Genomic DNA, 22,460 nt, shown 5'->3' with positions numbered 1-22,460 from the left:
TGTGTTGATGATGTCATGTGTGTTGATGCTGTGTGTTGATGATGTCATGTGTGTTGTGTTGATGATGTCATGTGTGTTGATGATGTGTGTTGATGCTGTGTGTTGTGTTGATGCTGTGTGTTGATGTCATGTGTCTTGATGCTGTGTGTTGATGATGTCATGCGTGTTGATGCTGTGTGTTGATGATATCATGTGTGTAGATGCTGTGTGTTGTGTTGATGCTGTGTGTTGATGATGTCATGTGTCTTGATGATGTGTGTTGATGCTGTGTGTTGTGTTGATGATGTCATGTGTGTGTTGATGATGTTGTGCTGATGCTGTGTGTTGATGATGTCATGTGTCTGTATGCTGTGTGTTGATGATGTCATGTGTGTTGATGCTGTGTGTTGTGTTGATGCTGTGTGTTGATGTTGTCATGTGTGTTGATGCTGTGTGTTGATGATGTCATGTGTGTTGATGATGTGTGTTGATGCTGTGTGTTGATGCTGTGTGTTGGTGATGTCATGTGTGTTGATGCTGTGTATTGTGTTGATGCTGTGTGTTGATGATGTCATGTGTCTTGATGATGTGTGTTGATGGTGTGTGTTGTGTTGATGATGTCATGTGTCTTGATGCTGTCATGTGTCTTGATGCTGTGTGTTGATGATGTCATGTGTGTTGGTGCTGTGTGTTGATGTCATGTGTCTTGATGCTGTGTGTTGATGATGTCATGTGTGTTGATGCTATGTGTTGATGATGTCATGTGTGTTGATGCTGTGTTGATGTCATGTGTATTGTGTTGATGCTGTGTGTTGATGTCATGTGTGTTGATGCTGTGTTGATGATGTCACGTGTGTTGTGTTGATGAAGTCATGTCTGTTGTTTTGATGATGTCATGTTCGTTGATGTCATGTGTGTTGATGTCATGTGTGTTGATGCTGTGTGTTGATGTCATGTGTGTTGTGTTGATGAAGTCATGTCTGTTGTGTTGATGAAGTCGTGTCTGTTGTGTTGATGAAGTCATGTCTGTTGTGTTGATGATGTCATGTGTATTGTGTTGATGCTGTGTGTTGATGTTGTCATGTGTGTTGATGCTGTGTGTTGATGATGTCATGTGTGTTGATGTTGCATGTGTGTTGATGCTGTGTGTTGATGTTGTCATGTGTGTTGATGCTGTGTGTTGATGATGTCATGTGTGTGTGTTGATGCTGTGTTGATGTCATGTGTATTGTGTTGATGCTGTGTGTTGATGCTGTGTGTTGATGATGTCACGTGTGTTGTGTTGATGAAGTCATGTCTGTTGTGTTGATGATGTCATGTCTGTTGTGTTGATGATGTCATGTGTGTTGATGAAGTCATGTCTGTTGTGTTGATGATGTCATGTGTATTGTGTTGATGCTGTGTGTTGATGTCATGTGTGTTGAAGCTGTGTGTTGATGTTGTCATGTGTGTTGTTGCTGTGTGTTGATGTCATGTGTGTTGATGTTGTCATGTGTGTTGATGCTGTGTGTTGATGATGTCATGTGTGTGTGTTGATGCTGTGTTGATGTCATGTGTATTGTGTTGATGCTGTGTGTTGATGCTGTGTGTTGATGATGTCACGTGTGTTGTGTTGATGAAGTCATGTCTGTTGTGTTGATGATGTCATGTGTGTTGATGTCGTGTGTTGATGCTGTGTGTTGATGTCATGTGTGTTGTGTTGATGAAGTCATGTCTGTTGTGTTGATGAAGTCATGTCTGTTGTGTTGATGATCTCATATGTGTTGATGAAGTCATGTCTGTTGTGGTGATGACGTCATGTCTGTTGTGTTGATGATGTCATGTCTGTTGTGGTGATGTCATGTGTGTTGATGAAGTCATGTCTGTTTTTTTTATGAAGTCATGTCTGTTGTGTTGATGTTGTCATGTGTGTTGATGTCGTGTGTTGATGTCATGTGTGTTGATGCTGTGTGTGTTGATGCTGTGTGTTGATGTCATGTTTGTTGTGTTGATGAAGTCATGTCTGTTGTGTTGATGAAGTCATGTCTGTTGTGTTGATGAAGTCATGTCTGTTGTGTTGATGATGTCATGTGTGTTGATGAAGTCATGTCTGTTGTGTTGATGAAGTCATGTCTGTTGATGAAGTCATGTCTGTTGTGTTGATGTCATGTGTGTTGATGAAGTCATGTCTGTTGTGTTGATGTCATGTGTGTTGATGAAGTCATGTCTGTTGTGTTGATGTTGTCATGTGTGTTGATGCTGTGTGTTGATGATGTCATGTGTATTGTGTTGATGATGTGTGTTGATGCTGTGTGTGTGTTGATGCTGTGTGTTGATGATGTCATGTGTGTTGATGCTGTGTGTTGATGCTGTGTGTTGATGATGTCATGTGTGTTGATGATGTGTGTTGATGATGTCATGTGTGTTGATGCTGTGTGTTGATGATGTCATGTGTGTTGATGCTGTGTGTTGATGATGTCATGTGTGTTGATGCTGTGTGTTGATGTCATGTGTGTTGTGTTGACAGCTGGAGAAGGTGCTGCAGCAGGGAGACATCAGTGAGTGTGCAGAGCCCTACATGAAGGAGGACAAGGTAAGGAGGAGGAGGAGCAGGACGTGACCAGATGTCCTCGTAGCCTAGGGGTAGCCTAGTCGTTAAAGCATTTGCACATCACGCTGAAGATGTGGGTGCAGTTCCCCACACGGGTACATTGTGTGAAGTGCATTGCTGGTGTCAAACGCCGTGATATTGCTTGAAGATCGCTAAAAGCGGCGAAAAAACCCCAGCTCACTCACTCACATTTTATCTGAAAAGCCATGATGTAACTGAAGCAGAATAAACCTCACTCATTCTGTGCTATATTTGCGTAGCATTTAGGGATAACCAATTACTGTGAGCAAGTTTGATTAAGATGGGAATGACAAGTTTACATAACTGTTTCAGTCGGCTAAAGAAGAAAAGTACCGTGCACAGGCTGCTCAGTTTTGTGATCGCCTTGGCAAGTATCGTATGCCGTTTGCCTGGACGGCCATCTATCTGATGAACATTGTAGGGGGACAGAGCAACAGCCTGGAGAGGGAGGCCTCCGTTGAGAAGTCCGTGGACCATGAGTCTCCCTCAACCCGAGCAGCGAGTTTGGGTCAGTAGCTTCGCTGTACAAGATTATTGTTGTAAAATGGCCAAGATTAGTTTGTTGTGTCGTGTCGTATAATGTCGTATTGTATTGTATCGTGTCAGCTAACAGTTCCAACCACTTGGAGCACAAAGTTACAATAGGTCCTAGCACTGTTGGTTGTCAAAAGTCTATAGCATTGTATTGCTAGACTCTTGTGTCTTGTTTTACTGCATGTTATTGTGCCCTGATGGTGATGGAAGGATGCTCACAGTATCAGTCACAGGGTGTTCTGGTCCAGACTTGATTAATATTTAATTACAGGTGTGTTTGATATGTCTGGAATATTGCTGACTGTACCTTTAAACAACAAACAAACCAAACACCTACTACTAACGTTTCCTTTTTCCAAGTTATTTCTGTGTGTGTTAAGTTATTTCTGTGTGTGTTACGTGTGTACCTGATAAGAATAACTATACACAAGCTTCACTTCAAGATGCACTTAACCTTCAGAACCAGGGATTTACAGAGATATATCCAAATCTGTAGCAAATCTCAGTCAAAATTACACAATTAGAATAAATAATGTCCCATTTCATGTTAACATAGCTGTGATCACGTGTGATGTCTTGGTTGAGGGATATTGCATTTCACTCATGAAAGAACACACACAGAGGAACATGCTTTATGTTAAAATACCCTGGAAAATAAGTAATTTGAAATAAAGAAAAGAAGATCTTTATTGTTCTTTAGTTCCCCTGATGATGGGGCCAGAACAAGCCCTGAAACGTTGTACCAAACAATAAAAAGAAGATGAAACCCAGAAAATTCTCTATGTTCAAGTAGCATCTTCTAAAATGCCAATCAAACAAGATCTTTGTTACGAGTTGTTTTCAGTTTGACTGCTAAGGTTAGAGATCGTTTCAGATTCATCCTTCAAAGGTTGAACATGTCAACCTCTGATCTTGTTAATGCGGAAAATGTATCAGCTGGTAACAATAGCAGGTATTGATATGTAATCTTCTGTGCACAGATCGGCGGAGTGGAGTTGGGGGTCAGTTCTCGGGTTTCCGAAAACAGTCCAAAGATGACCTGCTGGCTGGACGTAGGGGCTCCATTGACCGTGGTCGAGCTGGTTATGAGAAGAGACGTAGTTGGTCACCAGAGAGCTATGGAGCAAGTCTGGACAACTTCAGGCCTGTCACACTGACTGTCTCCAGCTTCTTCAAGCAGGTGGGTGCACTCATTTTGTGATTCGGTTATAAAAAGGAAAAGATGCTTTGGGTTGTCATCATCCAGACTGAACGGAATCATTCAAGTTGGTTTATTTCATTAAAATCTTTACAAATCAATTGTAACACATCAAACTATATTGACAGTATAGAACAAACTTTATGGATAACAACTTCTTGTATTCGTGAGTGTGACGTTTAGACAGAGCTCCAGATAAAATTTAGCTCATGTGGGTACTGTACCCACTGTATTTTTTTGGAGTGGGTATTATGAATGTTGAGTTGGTATTTCATTTTCCGTTACCCACTGCTTTCAAATATGTGTGTATTTCAGTCCTTTTACTCACCTAAGTATTATGTGACTGAGCAAGTTTTAAGCAGGTATGTTCTGCCTTATGTCATACCTAATCAAAACCAACTTAAATATAATGGAAATGATTTCATAAAAAATCGCTCATCCTATACTGACAGTACAACACTTGTCCTATACTAACAGTACAACTTGATAGCAATTGATGTCTTTTTCATTACGCAAGCGATTTTTATAAATATATTCCGTACGCATTTGTTTTAAACTTTTTGCGTATCTAACATTTTAAATGCGCAATTGGTACGCAACAATTATTTTTCAATGCGTAATTGGAAATTTTCTGTGCTTATTTTACCCGGATACGCAGCTTATCTGGGCCTCTGGTTTAGATACAGATTCTTGTACTGTTGTCAAGCAGGAAGGGAACATGAAGAGGGTGGTATACTGGGTGTAACAAAGAAAACAACATAATTAATATAATTGACTGGGCAGTAAGCTGGTGAAGCCTGTGAGTTGGCAAAGGAAAGGCGTGGAATCCAATGATGTACAAATAATGAGATGTTTATACAGTAGAGTTTATACAGTAGATTGGGCTTGGTGGATGAGTGCGTCATAAGCAGATGGAATGAAGTATCCTTGGTCTCTGTTAATGGTGGGCTTTTGGCGTTTGATGTGGATGGCTTCGGTTAGCTTGTGTTTAGTGAAGTCTGTTTGATTGTTAGCGAGAAGTTGTTATCCATAAAGTCTGTTCTATATTGTACTTCCCAACTTCTAAAACGCCACTCAAAGAAGTTATATTGATATAGCCATGTTACAGGGATAGAATTTAGTCTGGTGTCTTTGTCAGAGCCCTAATGTTAAGGTATAAAGATGTGGGGGTTTGTTAGGATACCATGGCAACAGACCTCCAAGACATTGAGAATTTGATGTCGAGTGCTGGAATGATGCTTATCACATTGCCTTGTGCCTGTTCCGATACATACCACAATACTTGCATGTGCTGTTGTCTGTGGTGGGTACTCATCTTTTTCATAGACAGGATGGCCAAATACCTGGGTTGGGGGAGCCTAGTGGTTAAAGCGTTCACTTGTCACACTGAAGACCCGGGTTCGATTCTCCACATGGGTACAATGTGTGAAGCTCGTTTCTGGTATCGCCCCGCTGGAATATTGCTGAAAGCGGCATAAAACTTCACTCACTCACTCACTCACTCACTCACTCACTCACTCTCACTCACTCACTCACACTCACTCACTCACTCACTCACTCACTCACTCACTCACTCACTCACTCACTCACTCACTCACTCACTCACTCACTCACTCACTCACTCACTCACTCACTCACTCACTCACTCACTCTCACTCACTCTCACTCACTCACTCACTCACTCACTCAGTTTGATTGAACATTGATAAATGTTTGATTCATTGATTCTTGTCGTCACTATTTTATTGGGTGTCCAGGAGAGTGAAAAGCTGAGTGACGATGATCTGTACAAGTTCCTGGCTGACCTCAAACGTCCATCATCAGTTCTAAAGAGGGTTAAATGCATTCCCGGTGAGAGTTCTATCTTTTCCGTACAAACTGAACTAGATAACACATTGCTATGATGTGAGTAGAACCTTATCAAATTGTTGGCTCTTTCTTCCTTTGTTTTTGCAGTGATTCAGTTTCACTGATGTTGTTTGTTTCCTCCAGCAACATTAAAGCTTGATGTGTCGCCCTGCCCAGAGGAGCCTCGCTACAACCTCACCCCCGAACTGTGGAAGGTGGAGCCCTACCCTGACGACAAGGGCCGCCCCACCAAGGAGGTTACCGAGTTCCCTGCCAAGGAGGTCTTCATGCCTTACTGCACATACAAGTAAGTCGGCAGTACAGCTCAAACTTGGAAGTCCTTTGTACTGTTTGTGCATGGAAGACAGAAGTAACAGATATCAAATTGTCAGCCCCTAAATTCCTAAATAATATGCCATTTTACTCTCTCGTATTTTCTTCAGAAATCTCCTGTTCGTGTACCCCAAGTCCCTGAACTTCACCAACCGCCAGGGCTCGGCTCGTAACCTGGCCGTCAAGATCCAGTACATGGTGGGAGAAGATGAGGTGCATGCAATACCGGTAAGTGTCCTAACCCTTACGTCACACACCATCCGGTTGTCCTCTGTACATCTCAGGGGCGGTGTTGTAGCCTAGTGGTTAAAGCGTTCGCTCATCACGCCGAAGGCCCGGGTTTGATTCCACTCATAGTTTCAATATGTGAAACTGATGCCTAATGGTGATTCAACTCCAGATCCCTTCTTCCAATTTGAGATGAATCACTCTGACGAACAATTCCATGATAGTGCTCTTGTTGCTGTTACCTGCCCATGCTTGTTTCAGGTGATATTCGGCAAGTCGAGCTGCCCCGAGTTGACCCGAGAAGCCTACACAGCAGTCACCTACCACAACAAGTCAGTGCTCACCTCTTCTTTATTATAGCACACAGAATAATGGCACAGATTCAGATAAGCTGGAAGAAAATGCCAAAAATTAGTTCACCATTACTGAGTTTACTTTTCGAGTTGCTTGCAGTGTGCATATGTAAAATGAAGAACTCAACAGTGTAACCAGTGTGGTCCTTTTCTGTTAGTGTACCTGCATTTCATTAGAGATCTACCTATGAAGATATGTGTTAGAATTGATCTGCAGCAACCCATGCTTGTCGTAACAGGCGACTAACGGGATTGGGTGGTCAGACTCGCTGACTTGGTTGAAAGATATCATCATATCCCAATTGCGTAGATCGATGCTCATGCTGTATATCACTGGACCAGATATATCCATATATCTGGAATATTGATGAGTGTGGCTTTAATCAACAAACAAACAATCACCTTTATACAGATCTGTATTTGATTATCAAATACAGGCATCACCAGTTCATGTGTGTGGGATGGCCTTGTGATTCGTGTAATATTCCAGCTGCCGGTACAGACAAGCCAGTGATTGACATCTTGAATACATCCAAAGTTGTGTAGTATGCGAACACACAATAACCAGATCCACCCATTTAATCTCCTTGTAATACAAGCATTGACTGCAGGAGACCAATTCTAGTCTGGAATGTCCATTCGGTATCAAGAAAAGATATTAATAATAAAGTGACAATATAATATTCATCCACCTAAGATTAAACATACACAATACCAGATGGCACACTGACAAAGATTCATTGTTCACAACACCTTTGTTGTATTCCCCACATGGGTACAGTGCGTGAAGCCCATTTCTGGTGCCCATCACCATGATATAGTTGGAATATTGCTAAAAGCGGCATAACACCATGTTCACTAATTCACAAACTCTCCGGCAGTGAATAATGAAACTCTCACTCTCTGTATCTCACATCACTACTGTGGGCTTATGCAACATCTGACTCCCGGGGGAAGAATGTTTTTGTTTTAAATTCATGTGATTAAAAATAACAAACTTACTTGCCCCAAGGGGATAAAAAATTGATTACTCAAAGAAAAACAATTTCTCAACGAGTGACAACTGCAAGTGTACTGAGTGGTGGATAATGTGAATGAGTTCCATGTACTTCCTTCTGGATCAGGTTATTGTTAGGGGTTTTCTCTATACAGTCTCTGTTGTTTAACATTGGTAGTGTTCAGAGAGATATTCTTCCTTCCTCCAGATCCCCAGACTTTTATGAAGAGATCAAGGTGCGGTTGCCGGGACGACTGAATGAGCAGCATCACCTGATGTTCACAGTGTACCACATCAGCTGCCAGGTGAAGAAGAACGAGCCCACACCTGTCGAGATACCTGTCGGTTACACTGTAAGTATTTCAGCATACTTACCTGCATAGACTTTTCGTGTGTATTAGTTGGCTTCGATTATGTTTCTATAGTTGTCAATGTTGTCATCAGTTTCACTTTGCGTCTTACTTCTATATTAAGCTGAAGCTGACACACCATAGTATAACTGTTGAAAAAGGCATTGATCACAACTCACTCACTCACTACAAACAGTAAACTCTAAGTATATCTCCGTCCATTTTAATTAGAAGGAAGGCATCAACTTTTCGTCGATGGCACTATTCTAATGTATACAACCCAATATGTTTTACCGAGAGTCTACAAATACACCATACTCTATCTGTCTGTCTCAGTATTCCAGACATATACATTGGCCTTTATGAATTGAGTCACAATCCTGATACCTGTAAAGATCCTGGTTAGAATTGGTCTTCTGCAACCTATGCTTGTTGTAAGAGACGACAAACAGGATCGGCTGGCCAGGCATGCCGACTCGATTGACACATGTCATCGTATCCCAGTTGCGTAGATTGATGCTCATGATGTTGATCACTGGATTGTCTGGTCCAGAATCATGTATAAACAGACCGTTGCCCTATAGCTGAAATGTTGCTGAGTGTGGCATTTACAACAAACAAACAATCACAACCCTGAACCAGACAATCTGGTGATTAATAATGTGAACAACAATGTTGTTGGGGCAACAAACAGTAAACCCAGTCAACAAACACCAAACCCATTCAGCTTTAGTTTATGACAGCATAGGTTTGCTGAGGAGCGATCTTATATTCCCACAGAGTGTACATGGTGGTAGACAAAATGGATGATATCATCAGGCTTGGTTGCATTTTGTCATATATTCCATCTCCATGGGTTTCTGTGGTCCAGACTTGATTATTTACAGGTAGAGAGGGGTAGAGTGATGGTTCAGTGTTTTCTCATCAAATTGAAGACCTGGGTTCGATTCTCTGCACGGGTACTATGTGTGAAGCCCATTTATGTTGTCCTCCGCAGGCTCCGCTGTGATATTGCTGGAATATTGCCATAAATGGTGTAAAACCATACTCACTCTCCGTTATTTGTCAACCACCTAACAACTTCCTTGATGATGTTTCAGTGGCTGCCGTTGATGAAAGACGGACGGCTGCAGACAGGAGAATTCTCGCTGCCGGTCTCCGTGGAGAAGCCTCCTCCTCGCTTCTCCATGCTGCATCCAGATGTGAGTGATGGAGACAGCAACTGCCATCTTTTCTATATACATGTAGATTGCTCCTTGGGAGTTTTCTGATTATGAAATTTTGAAATAGCTTCAAAGACGAAGTACAATTTCTAAATCCCTCTCAAAGAAGTTTTTCATCAAAAGTAGTCAACCAGTCATTAAGTAGTTTCATTCTTGGGATAAGATCTCATCTATCTCTCTCTTTAATTAACCTCTTAATGTATTCAGATCAAGCTGCCCAACATGAAGTGGGTAGACAACCAGAAGTGTGTGTTCAGCGTCAACATCAAAGCTGTCTCGTCAGTTCACTCTCAGGTATGTCTACAACTGTACATGGTCTCGGTAGTAGGAGGACTTTGCCTTGCTAGAAGCCTGTTGGAAGGTGGGCATGATTATGGGTTCAAATCCTATGTATATCTGATTACGATCCCTGAGCCTGTTAGTTATGCCCCGGCGCGCGTTTAACGCGAAGCGGGGGATATAGTATTAGGCTCTGTCTGTACGAGTTGGAATATCTTAAGAACTGTTTGCTAGAATCTTTTCATATTTGGTACCTAGGTTCATCACAGTATAAGAAAGGCCCAAGTCAGGTTTGGTGACCTTGACCTTCATTTCAAGGTCACAAGGGGACTTTAACGTTTTACCTGCATGTTAAGCTGTCTCAAGAACGGTTCACTGGATTTTCTTTATATTTGAAACCAAGCTTTATCTAGGGAAGGCGCAGGGCCCAGTCAATATTTGTGACCTTCACATAATTGTGAAGGTCATGGCAACACTTTGAAGATTTCAGCATATTAACCTGAATTGTCAGCAAGATATTTAAAGAACGGTTCACTGGTTCACTGGATTTTCTTCATCGACTTTCAAGACTTCCCTTGAATGTTTTTCAATAAGCAATTTCTTTAGTACTATTTTTGCATATTTCATACACTATGACATTCATGTCAGGTCAGTCTTGAAAATATGCGTGTGTTTGAACACCAAAAGAGCAAGATATCAAGAGAGGTTTGCTGGTCATGTTTTTGTTGACATTTAACTTAAACTTTCATTACTTTATAAGTTTGATTTGATAATTTGCGGCAGGGGATTATGTCACCTTAGTGACAATGCTAGTTATGTGTTAATTTAAATCTCGACAGCCTGGTAGTCTTTAGACTTGCTGATACAACATATGACTGAAAGACTTTAAAGCAATGGATTCCAGTTGGTGCAGGTCAACACTAATCTGTGCTTGTCATTATTGGATTGGGTGGTCAGGTTCAGGGCCTTGTTGTGCCATCGTACCATGATAACATATGACTGGCTCCTAATAGCAAGCATTGAGCACAGTTAACTCGCTGTTAAACAGCTGGGTCTGCTAACTTAAGGACCGGTTTGCTGAGAGCACTCTTAAGAGCTACGAGTTACGTCACCTTAGAAATTATTCACATTGGTCTCACAAAGTGCCCTTAGTGTCATCATTAGGATAAATTATTCTTTGATGCCCATTTGCACTAAGGTGAACCACTTTGGCATGAGACATGCATATTTCCCTTTGGTAGGTAGGTAGATAAGGTTTTAGGGCGACTTTGGGCCTTATAAGGCCTATATGCGCTCAACACTTAACAAACTGTTATATTTTTGTTCAGTTAAACTACGTCATACTTACCCATTTTAACGAGGAAGTCTAAAACAGCTCTTTGTATGCAACCATACATTAAATTATCGCCTATTTCCCTTTGTTTTCTTTCTGGTGTCCCCAGCCGTGATATTGCTGGAATATTGCTAAAAGCGGCGTAAAACTAAACTCAGTCAGTCAGTCAGTCCCTTTGTTTCCAAAACAGAGTAGTCTCCCCTTTTCACAGTGTCCCTTCACCTTCATGTGCTCAGATAATCTAACACATTTATCTAAAGAGGTTTATGTAAAATGGCTACCCCTATTATGGCTAAACAAATTTGAGAGACTAAAACAAGGGTGAATCATAAGTTTTTATCTGCATTTATAACAATCCTAGCATAAAGGGACTTTCTTGAAGGGGTTGGTCCAAAGTTGGTCTTTAGGGGTTCAGTGAAAACAGCCCCTGGAATTTAGCTGAATGTGCCTTTAAACAAGAAACCAATCCAAGCAGTCGTTCCCAATCACACATCCACTTCATGATTCAGGATGAACACATCGATCGCTTCCTGCATTACATCAACGCAGCACAGGAACAGAAGATCCCGCCCCGCATGACGGAAGTTCACTTTGAGAATGAGTTGAAGCGAAGCATCATGGATGTTGTGAAGGCCAAGGGAGAGAACCTCATCCACTTCCTGCCCCTCATCCTGGACAAACTGATCATGCTGATGGCGAGACCACCAGTAATTGGAGGAAATATATGTAGGTGTACAGTAATATATGTAGGTGTACAGTAATATGTGTAGGTGTACAGTAATATGTGTAGGTGTACAGTAATATATGTAGGTGTACAGTAATATGTGTAGGTGTACAGTAATATGTGTAGGTGTACAGTAATATATGTAGGTGTACAGTAATATGTGTAGGTGTACAGTAATATGTGTAGGTGTACAGTAATATGTGTAGGTGTACAGTCATATATGTAGGTTTACAGTAATGTGTGATAATGTGAACAATGAATCTTTGTCAATCTGCCATCTGGTATTGTGTATGTTTAGTCTTAGGTGGATGAACATTATATTGTCACTTTATTATTAATATCTTTTCTTGATACCGAATGGACATTCCAGACTAGAATTGGTCTCCTGCAGTCAATGCTTGTATTACAAGGAGATTAAATGGGTGGATCTGGTTATTGTGTGTTCGCATACTACACAACTTTGGATGTATTCAAAATGTCAATCACTGGCTTGTCTGTACCGGCAGCTGGGATATTACACAGTGATGTTTTTTTTATAAGGAAGTATAGGGCCTGTAATTCTTGCGTGGTGCTACTTCCGCAAATAGGCTGGTTCCAGGCTCCCTTTGTGCCCATAAACTTGCAATATGCGAGATGGGGCCCAGCTTACTTTCTGTATCAGATTTCCGGTGACACACATATATTCAAGAACAGATTCTGGTTCCAAATTGCACGACCACCAAATATAACTTCACTGGACCGGACCAAGTGTACAACCATGCTTGGCTGTCACAGCTGTTGACAGTCATAATACTTGGCTAATTTGGGGATGGTTAGATCAGAAATTTGTTATTCCTGCAAGGATTATCAGTTTCTTACTGTCAGCTGACAACCATGAGACCATTCGAAGAGGTATGAAACATTGTTTGTCACCAGAAGTACTAAGGTCTCACGAAGTGCCTTGATCTACTTACGGGCCCTATTGAGCATGCATCTGTGACCGTATGTATTCATGTGTAGAGGCATGGATGTCTTGAGTGGTTTAGGGAGCCATACTGTGCTTCCCACATGCCAGGATCAGCTGATTCCTGGGTTCAAATCTCTCATTTGTCTTTATTGTGGGTTGCACCAACATATTACTTTTTCCCCTAGCCCATACACTGAAACAATGCCCACAGCGGTTGTGACCCCAACGCAACCACTCACAAGCACAGTTTTCACTTTTAAAATTATTCAACTGATGTTTTGAGATTGTATAATTGCAGTAAATACGGGCCAGAGTTCATTTGAGGCGATTGCCCAGATAGTTCAGCAGTGCTCTGAGCTCCTGGAGGACAAGAACGACGCCAACGGACGTAACTCCATCCTTGCCGCCTACATCCAGTACTGCAGTAAAATACCAAGCCCTCTGTCATCACAGAGTAAGTAGCAGCAAAGTTTTGCACCTACAAAAAAGAACATTGAACAGCTGTATATATACCAAATGTACTAAACATTTAACAGATCCCCAAGAATCAGATTTGTACCTTTCCAAGCAACCAGTCAAATGCATTTAACACACAGAATATCCCCAATAAAATGTTATATTGTTGTTATGCATTGTAATCTCAGTTGTTGATGTCTTAGTTTCTTGGAATATTTCAAAATGCTGTTAGATCCATGTAGTGACTTTGCTCTGTTCAATGTCCTCTTTTGTCAGTTTCCTATATGTGTGTTTGCTATTTTGCAGTTTGTGGCATTCATAATTGAATATTTTATATGCCTTCATGTTGTAATAAGCACCATTCTAAGATGCACCGACAGTATTTTATCAGACGATAATGTGCACTTTTTGCATTACGTCACAATGAGTTGGCGTCACTACACCATTCTAGTCTGCCCCCTCGTAATCGAACAATTTTGCATTGTGTCACAATGTAAGCGACGTCACGATGCATGTCAGTTGTCATCGCCTCATACAGCCTCCTACAGTAAACTACTCCGTTGCATCCCGTTTCTTTGTTTGCAGTTGCTTCACCCAGCTAACATCACTGGTGGAAACATTGCGTTTATGTTTTCCGATGGTTAAAATGTCTCAATTTGACACTGCTATCGTGGAATGTCGCTTGACTGCTCAGCTTCATCTGGATGTACTGATCTAAACTTATGTTGGTAGTAGAAATGCAACGTTCATATTGCCCCTAATGGTTTATGTTAATCACAGATGTAATTAAAATAATTTAGAGAACATAGTCAATCCGAACGTAAACGTCATCAAACTGTTATCATTTGTTTTTTCTGGTAACGTTCGTCTTAACGTAGGGGGGCAGACACAATAATAGAACAGCGTGCCAGTTAGCCCTGTGCGAGGATTCTTAATTTAGGTCACCGACACCGTCGTTTGTTTTCTGCCTTAAATTAATCGTAATTATCCTAAGAAAGTATTAAATTCGGCATCTTAGAAAAGAAATACAGTTCGCTCTACCACCATGTATAGTGTAATAAAGCACACAGATCATAGTCAAGTGTGCTTTATTACACTATACATGGTGGTAGAGCGAACTGTATTTCATAAATATCTGCATCTTTCTTGTTTGATTGTTTAACCCTATCATGTTTGATAATCCGTCACTCAAAGTAACACCCGCTTGTCGTAAGAGGCGAATAATGTGATCGGGTGGTCAGCCTCGCTGACTTGGTTGACACATGTCATCATATCCCAATTGCATAGATCGATGTTCATGCTGTTAATCATTGGATTGTCTGGTCCAGACTTGATTACTTAAAGACCACCACCATATAGCTGCAGTATTGCTGAGTGCAGCGTAAAACTGAACTCACTCTCTCATTCATGCACATCTCTGGGTGACATTTATATCTCTATATAGGAAGCCTTCAGTGTCATCTAATACATGACAGATATCGAAGGTTTGTTCCCCACATTAGTATAGAGGAACGCCAAGGGTATTCTGAACAGTTACCAGCCAGCTGTATTTGCAGACTCCCCCCAAGGCCTTGGCAGCCCCACCATGCACTCCCAGGGTGGCTACAACACTCTGGGGCGGCCGTCGTCCCTCCCCATCACCAAACAGTCCTACATGAGAAGTACCAGTAATCCTGACCTGGCCGGACTGACCCCAACATCCCCGGATGCTGAGGTGTTCGGCTTCAATGGTGGGTAAATGTGACAATATTTGGCATACAAAGTGGTAAACATGTTCAAACTTGCCAGCTTTGTTAAGCTTTCTTTGGACATGAAACAAATTCATTCAGTTTCCAGGTCTCTTGGTAGCATAAAAATTAAGAAATTACTAGTGCTGGAAGCCTTAAAGTATTAAAGCCTTCATATGGCCAGAGTGAAGTAGTATTAAGCCCTTCATGTGATCTGCATATGTCACTCCTAGCTGTTTGAGATGCTAAGACATGCTACCTTTGATAGTGAAGTTGTGAAGTCAATGTGAATTTTCCATGTTTGTCCAGCTGGGCGTTTTGGAGCGTGGAGGCAGTGTGAAGATGGATGACATTGGAACCCAGGGATTCACCAAGATTAGAGGGAAGAAAGTATGTATCTCTCTCCTTCATGGCGGAGATGTGTGATTACCCATTCACACAGAAATACATATCAAGAAAATATTACTTCAAGATAGAGGAATTTGGATGTTATGTGAAACCATTGGTAGACACTGCTGTTGTGTTTATTTATTTTTCGGTAAAACTGTTAAATGTTTTCTCATGGAAAGTATTGCATTTGACTTAATCAGCCATCGTCCGAGTAACTTGGTGATACAGGGTACAGTGCACTGTTTGTTAATGACTTGCTTGAACTGGTGGCATTGTGTGGATTGCACATGAAAGGGGGGCAGCAAAGAATGTCAGCTATAGTTTTATGTCACCATGACCTGACAGTGTTCAGTTTTTGTCATACTTTTGATCACTGGTTTGTCTGGTTCACTCAGGCATGTCAGCGTGAAAGCTGACATTACTGTATACGTGATTATCGTCCACTTAATCCTTTGCCATTGTTTAAATTGAGATGTCTTGGCAGATATACCAGAAAGATGCACTCACTCACTCCTGTGTTATTTACAGCTAGTCCATGAAGAGCTGGCTTTACAGTGGGTCGTATCGAGTGGCTCAATGAGGGAGACAGCACTCGCCAATGCCTGGTTCTTCTTCGAACTTATTGTAAGTCCTCCTGTGTGTTGTCAGTTATATGTTTCTAAAACATTTAGTTTTTCCAAGGCTGTTGTTGACAAGTGCTATGCAACACTTATATTCTTATATGGCTTCACTTATATTCAAGTAAATTAAGTATATTCAAGTGCAATGTACGTCACAAGGGTCATTTAGACAGCAGTGACCTTGTAGAATGTTAACCATTGATAATTATTGTGACCAGTGACACTGCCAGACTCTAAAGTGGACACAGTAATGTGTGTAACATTGATCGTGCATGTTGTTACCGAGTATGGCTACTCCTACAACAATACACAGCACTCCGTTAGTTGTCTCGTAGACAATAAAGAGAGCCTTTGCTGTTTCTCAAGCCATGGTAGAATAGTGAAGGTTAATTGTGTGTCACCAACTCTCATGTCCTGTCAACCCGTGAAGGTCCGGGTTAGAATATTGGCCTTCAGTAACCCATGCTTGTCGTAAGAGGCGACTAACAGGATCAGGTGGTCAGGCTCGCTGACTTGGTTGACACATGTCATCGGTTCTCAATTGCGCAGATCGATGCTCATGCTGTTGATCACTGGATTGTCTGGTCCAGACTCGATAATTTACAGACCGCCGCCATATAGCTGGAATATTGCTGAGTGCGGCGTAAAACAACTCACTACATGAAGCTGTCGTCCATTCTCCTCACTGTGATTGTCTCCCCTGATTGTGTGGCAGTCCACTGTATCACTGTGGCAGTCCACTGTATCACAAGATTGATTTGAATAATTTTTCCTTATCCTGACTCATGCTCTTTTGCTTGTCTTCTTCTTCTTGCGAACATAGTGGAACACTTGTATCTCCTTATTTGAAGCTCCCTTCAAAATAAAATCACTAATTGGTACTCACCACGAGTTGCTCCCCTTTGTCTCCCCTGGCGGGAAAAGGTGTCGCCACCCTCTGGCCATGTGCTCCACTCTCTCCTTCTTCGCCCAGTGAGCAGGATGTGAGAGCGCCTTGTGTCTCCTTACACACATATCCTTTGATAATCTCTTAGTTTTTACCTCTCATAGGTTACTATAGAGGTATAGCTAGTATCCTTTACTATTTGTATTGATTAATTATCGTATTTCTACTGTTTATTCACGTGTATTCGTGATTGTTCAGCTAGCTTTACGTTCATGAAAATCTGTACGATTTGTAGATTACGTTTTCTGCCTCCGATCCACATGTAATATGCCCTAGTTGTTCTCGCCGTGTGCGTTTAATTCCGCGTTGCAGTTACTGCATTAATTTATCTCATTCTGCATTTAATAAATATCATCTTTATGTCTTAAGGCGTGCTGCAGATAGATCACGCAAACAAGGGCAAAACATGGCAGAGAGTCCAGATATTCCTTCCAGTCAGCTGCTAGCGATCGACCCTCTCCCGTCTGGTGTTCTGCTAGAGACCCCTGCGGCAGAGGAACGTGGGGACGCCAGTCCGTTACCTCGAAGAAACGACCGCCTCCCCAGACATCCCGTCATTGCAGACTAAGTCTAAGAGGGCCTCATCGTCGTCTCTCAGCGCAGATTGAGGACACCCAGGGCAGCGCAGACTTCCAAAGGGAAATCTCACGAAGACAGCAAGAACTTTCTCAGCGAGATCGTTCCAGCAGCAGAGTTGGGCCTCTACGATGATCAGCCGATAATCATCCCCGACTTACGGCAGAAGAAGCGACCCGGTGTCAGCGACTGTGACTTCTGCAGAGATCTCCATGCAGCCTGATGCCTCTACACCGGCGTCCAGGCGTCATTGATGTGAACCCCATCGCAGAAAAGACGCCCGGCGACTTCGTCTGAATCATCCCAGAAGACATGATGCGGCAGATTATGAACATCATGGAGGACCACTACAAACTGCGCAAGCAGGGTCCGAGCAACCGCGAAGGCTCCAACGTGACACAGCACCCCAGAGGCACCCCCGTCCAGCGTAGCAGCCAAGACGATGTCACCTTCATGAAGGAAGTCCCGCACCACCTTGACGAAGGACCTAGATGTACAGCCTTCGAAGGCCTTGCTGGCGCGGAGATCATCACCATCTTCGATTTCATCTCTAGATATGGACTCAGACCATCAGACATCACGGAAGCCTTCGCGAAGGTCATATCATCGATCCCCGGACGGGACGAATGAAGCTTCGCTGAAGGCATTCGCGAAAAGACATATGATTCCAGATCTTCATCGTCTAGAAGAACATCGAGGGACTGCCGAAGAGCTTGAAGCTATCAACATTCACCTCACAAGTCTCCGAGAAGATCATCCCATAGACGATCTCCACTCCGCTTCATCACCAGGTCGATCACCCATCAGATCTCCACATAGAGCGCACAAGTCAACTAGATCGCCACAAACCTCATCAGATATTCAGATAGCTACGCGCAGTCCCGGCGAGCATCTACAATTTATTAATGATGATGGTTTTGAGGATGATGGAGGAATCATATTTTCTGATGCAGAATCACGGTATTGGATGGTCAATAACCTAGATCTCACATCACCATCTAAAAGTGGCAATACAGCTCAGGCGTATTTGATGAAGGAAGATGATCCAGATGCAATCACTCTACCCCGATCGACCGATTATGCAGTGCCACAGAATCTAGATGCAGCTTTCCAGAAAGCTACGAAAGTTCAGATACCACATCTACCCAACTTTCAAGCCAAGAAGTTCTCCACGCGATAACATGGACTCCTTCTACAAGGCCCAGGACATCGATGAGAACTATAAGATCATCAGCGATGTAAAGAACAAGATTTACAAGATGGATGATCGCAAGTTGGCTCATATAGAAACCATGGCGAGGCATTATGTTCTTTGGGTTAAATAGATCTAGGGCGATCAATGAGACTCTTATTACTAGATTCGGATTCCACGACGGAAGATGATAGAATGATTTATTCTGCCTTACTTATGCAAAAGAAAGATCAGCAGTTTTAGCGGATCATCTTACATCTGTTTCAGCAGCACTGACCTTAGCTCGTCGTCAAGGCCTCCTCGCCTCCTGTAATTGGGGAGAACTTTACAGCCCCACTTTATACAGCCCGTGGTCGACAACATCCATCTTTGACGGAGAAATCGACAAAGGTCGCCAAGGAAGTCTCTAAGGATTCCAGGGAAGTCCTTATGATTAGATCGATGGACACACTAGCCAGCGTCATTCGTCCAGACTTCACAAAGATACTCAGGCAGATCTAAGTTCACGGGCCTACAAAGAGCAAGAGACAGGAAGATAGCCAGCTCTAGAGGTAAAGATTCTTTTAAATTAAGCCCATATGGCAACTATAGAGGAGGATCAGGAAGAGGCAGGACACCCAGAGGTTCCCGCAATTATAGACGCTGAAACACAGGTTCGGAACGACTGGAGTCTTCCACCCCCAGCCGTTCCAGTACAACCAGCTCAAGTGGGTGGACGCCTCCAACTACACTGGGAAAACTGGGGAATACTGCAAGATCCTTACGTCTCCAACATTATTCAACACGGATTTCGTATCCCTCTACAGGACAAGCCTCCGCTGACAATCAAACCCCCCAAGTTCGATTTACAAGCGCAACAACTACCAAAGATAAAAGAGGCTGTCTCATCACTCCTATCCAAACAGGCCATAGAAGTAATAGATCAAGCAAACGTCGAACCAGGTTTCTACTCCCCAGTTTTCCTAGTTCCCAAGAAAAACTCCACGGAGAAATACAGACTCATCTACAACATGAGCTTTTCAACAAGAACTATCTCGCGCAAACCACGAAGTTTAAGCATGATACATTTACCTCAGTTACGCCAGATGATTCGTCCTATGGACTACATGGGCAGCATAGATCTACAGGATGCCTACTTGCACATCCCCATTCATCCCGATTCCAGGAAATACCTACGATTTACTCTAGAAGGGCTACATTACCAGTGGAAAGTACTCCCATTCGGAATATCATCAGCCCCCTGGCTATTCACGAGGATAACGAAACCGATTATCAAATTTCTACATCGTCAAGGGGCTACGCGAGTGCGTTTTACCTCGACGACGGGATACAAGTAGATCAAGATCCACTTTCGTCTCAAACTACAGTTAAATTACATCATAAAGCTACTAACACAACTAGGTTGGTTAGTAAACTTACGCAAGTCGGACCTAGTACCATCGCAAGACCTACAGTTCCTAGGTATTCGATTCATCACAAATCGCAACCGTATTATGGTACCAGAAGACCGTTGGCTCAAGATACAACAGACCATTCCACCAGCTCTACTCTCTCCGTTACCACTCGCGACAATGGCAGAGCCTACTAGGTCTTCTCACATCAGCCCAAGACATGACTGTCACAGGCAGATTACAGTTCGTCCCCTACAGGTCCTCATCAACGCACATCTCAACGATGTACAACCATTCAGTCTACCGAAACATCTCAGACCACATCTACTATGGTGGACCAAGAAATCGAATGTCTGCGAAGGGATTTGTTTAGCAGAGCAGGAATACAAAACCCATCTGTATGTAGACGCGTCACTCCAAGGTTGGGGAGCTCATCTCACCAACCACACGATATCAGGGTTATGGAATCAGCAAGAATGCAAACTCCATATAAACAGTCTAGAAATGAAAGCTGTAATCAACGCCATTCTACATTGGAGCACATTTCTACAAAATGCGCAGCCTAATGATCCATACAGACAATTCGACAGTGGCGTTCTACATAAACAAGCAAGGCTCAACGAGATCGATGAACCTTTTGAACCTAAGCTTTCAACTGTTCGATTTAATACAAGATCTAAATCTACATGTCAAAGCAGTGCACATTCCCGAGCCAGAAATATACTAGCAGGCGCTCTCTCTACGGCCTCATCTACCATCACCGACAGAGTGGATGATCAACCGGGAAATTTTTGCACAGATAATCAAGCAATTAGGAGCGCCAGCTAATAGACCTATTCGCCACGCGATTCAACAATCAGCTACCGACATTCGTGTCACCAGTCCCAGACCCCAAGCTTGGGCAACGGACGCTCTAAGTCTATCATGGGAAGGCCTCAATGCGTCACAGCGTTTCCGCCGCCAGCAATAATACCTCAAGTATTACAGAAAATCAGACAAACACAGAGCCTACAACTCACTTTGGTCGCCCCTACTGGCCGGGCCAGAACGTGGTTTCCATACTAATTCAAGAAATCGGTCAACCAACACTGGAGCTGCCCAAGCGCCAAAACCTGTTAATTCATCCTCACACCAAACAAGTGCACGGAAACCCAGCAATGTTCCAACTACACGTATGGACTGTATACAAATGTGTTTAAACAAGAGAGGATATTCTGCCAGGGCGGCAAAAGCAGTCACGCTTGCTTTACGTTACTCAACTTCGTGGCTTGTATGCGACGACAAGTGGCACAGTTTCAAAAATTATGCAACAAAGAAAGGGTTTACAGCAAGAGAGGCTTCACAACCTCAAGTGGCAGACTATTTGTGTTACCTACGCCAAAACAAACATTTAAAAGGTTCAGCGATATCAACATATCTTGCGGCCGCTTAGCTCTGTAATCACCATGAGAACGGGTGTCAAATTGACAAGATCTCCAGAGTTACTGGCCTTTTTCACGAGCTTTCCGATTGGAGGACCAAAAGCGGAAGTTCCACGCCCAGCTTGGGATCTGAATGTAGTGTTACAACACCTCACGAGTGAGGTCTATGAACCCTGGAATCGACAAACTTTGAATTTCTCTCACAGAAAACATTGTTTCTGCTATCGCTAGCCACAGCAGCAAGAATGTCTGAAATTCACGCTCTGGATTACTGAGAGGATACAGTTTGATGACAATCATAACACAGCGCACCTCGGATTAAGATGGGATTTCATTGCAAAGAATCAACTGCCAGGTCAACCAGACAGATTATTCCACATCCCGGGCGCTATCCTCTATTCTCGGATCACAAGATACACAAGACCTATCACTGTGTCCGGTAAGAGCTCAAAGTTTATTTACGACGATCCAAAACAAGGAGAAGATTTCTCAAACGTTTATTCATCCCATTATCGCCTTTAATCAAACAGAAGTGTCACGGACCACAATATCTATTTGGATAAGGACTGTCATTCTCCGTGCCTACAAGGCAGCAGGCTTGGACCCACCAACAGCATCAAATCCACATGAGATCAGGGCACTGGCCTCTACCCTCGCTTCCTACCCTACACGGTAACTGTTCCTTGAACACGATTATGGAAGGATGCTATTGGAAATCTAACATGGTATTTGCTAATCACTACCTAAGAGACATCACTACAGAAGATGTCTCTGGCATTCACCATTTCGGACCACTGGTCCTCGC

At 42.7% G+C, this 22,460-nt stretch overlaps 1 protein-coding gene across 1 annotated transcript in view; it reads left to right on the top strand.

Moving 5' to 3' along the window:
* The window catches only part of LOC124290748 (dedicator of cytokinesis protein 7-like), an 84,785-nt gene that overhangs the window by 14,160 nt on the left and 48,165 nt on the right, over positions 1 to 22,460 (top strand). The window contains 16 exon segments of the mRNA XM_046727561.1: positions 2,486 to 2,551; positions 2,903 to 3,098; positions 4,105 to 4,304; positions 6,080 to 6,173; positions 6,315 to 6,477; positions 6,614 to 6,731; positions 6,993 to 7,063; positions 8,290 to 8,434; positions 9,532 to 9,633; positions 9,862 to 9,948; positions 11,776 to 11,992; positions 13,235 to 13,390; positions 14,949 to 15,122; positions 15,229 to 15,236; positions 15,429 to 15,509; positions 16,038 to 16,133. Of these exon segments, the coding sequence (XP_046583517.1) occupies positions 2,486 to 2,551; positions 2,903 to 3,098; positions 4,105 to 4,304; positions 6,080 to 6,173; positions 6,315 to 6,477; positions 6,614 to 6,731; positions 6,993 to 7,063; positions 8,290 to 8,434; positions 9,532 to 9,633; positions 9,862 to 9,948; positions 11,776 to 11,992; positions 13,235 to 13,390; positions 14,949 to 15,122; positions 15,229 to 15,236; positions 15,429 to 15,509; positions 16,038 to 16,133 (1,974 nt within the window).

Source organism: Haliotis rubra, unplaced genomic scaffold (genome assembly GCF_003918875.1).
Source record: "Haliotis rubra isolate DU_JTF1 unplaced genomic scaffold, ASM391887v1 Scf473, whole genome shotgun sequence".
In the NCBI taxonomy this organism is placed as follows: Eukaryota; Metazoa; Mollusca; class Gastropoda; order Lepetellida; family Haliotidae; genus Haliotis; species Haliotis rubra.
This window is presented reverse-complemented; position numbering and strand designations above follow the sequence as displayed.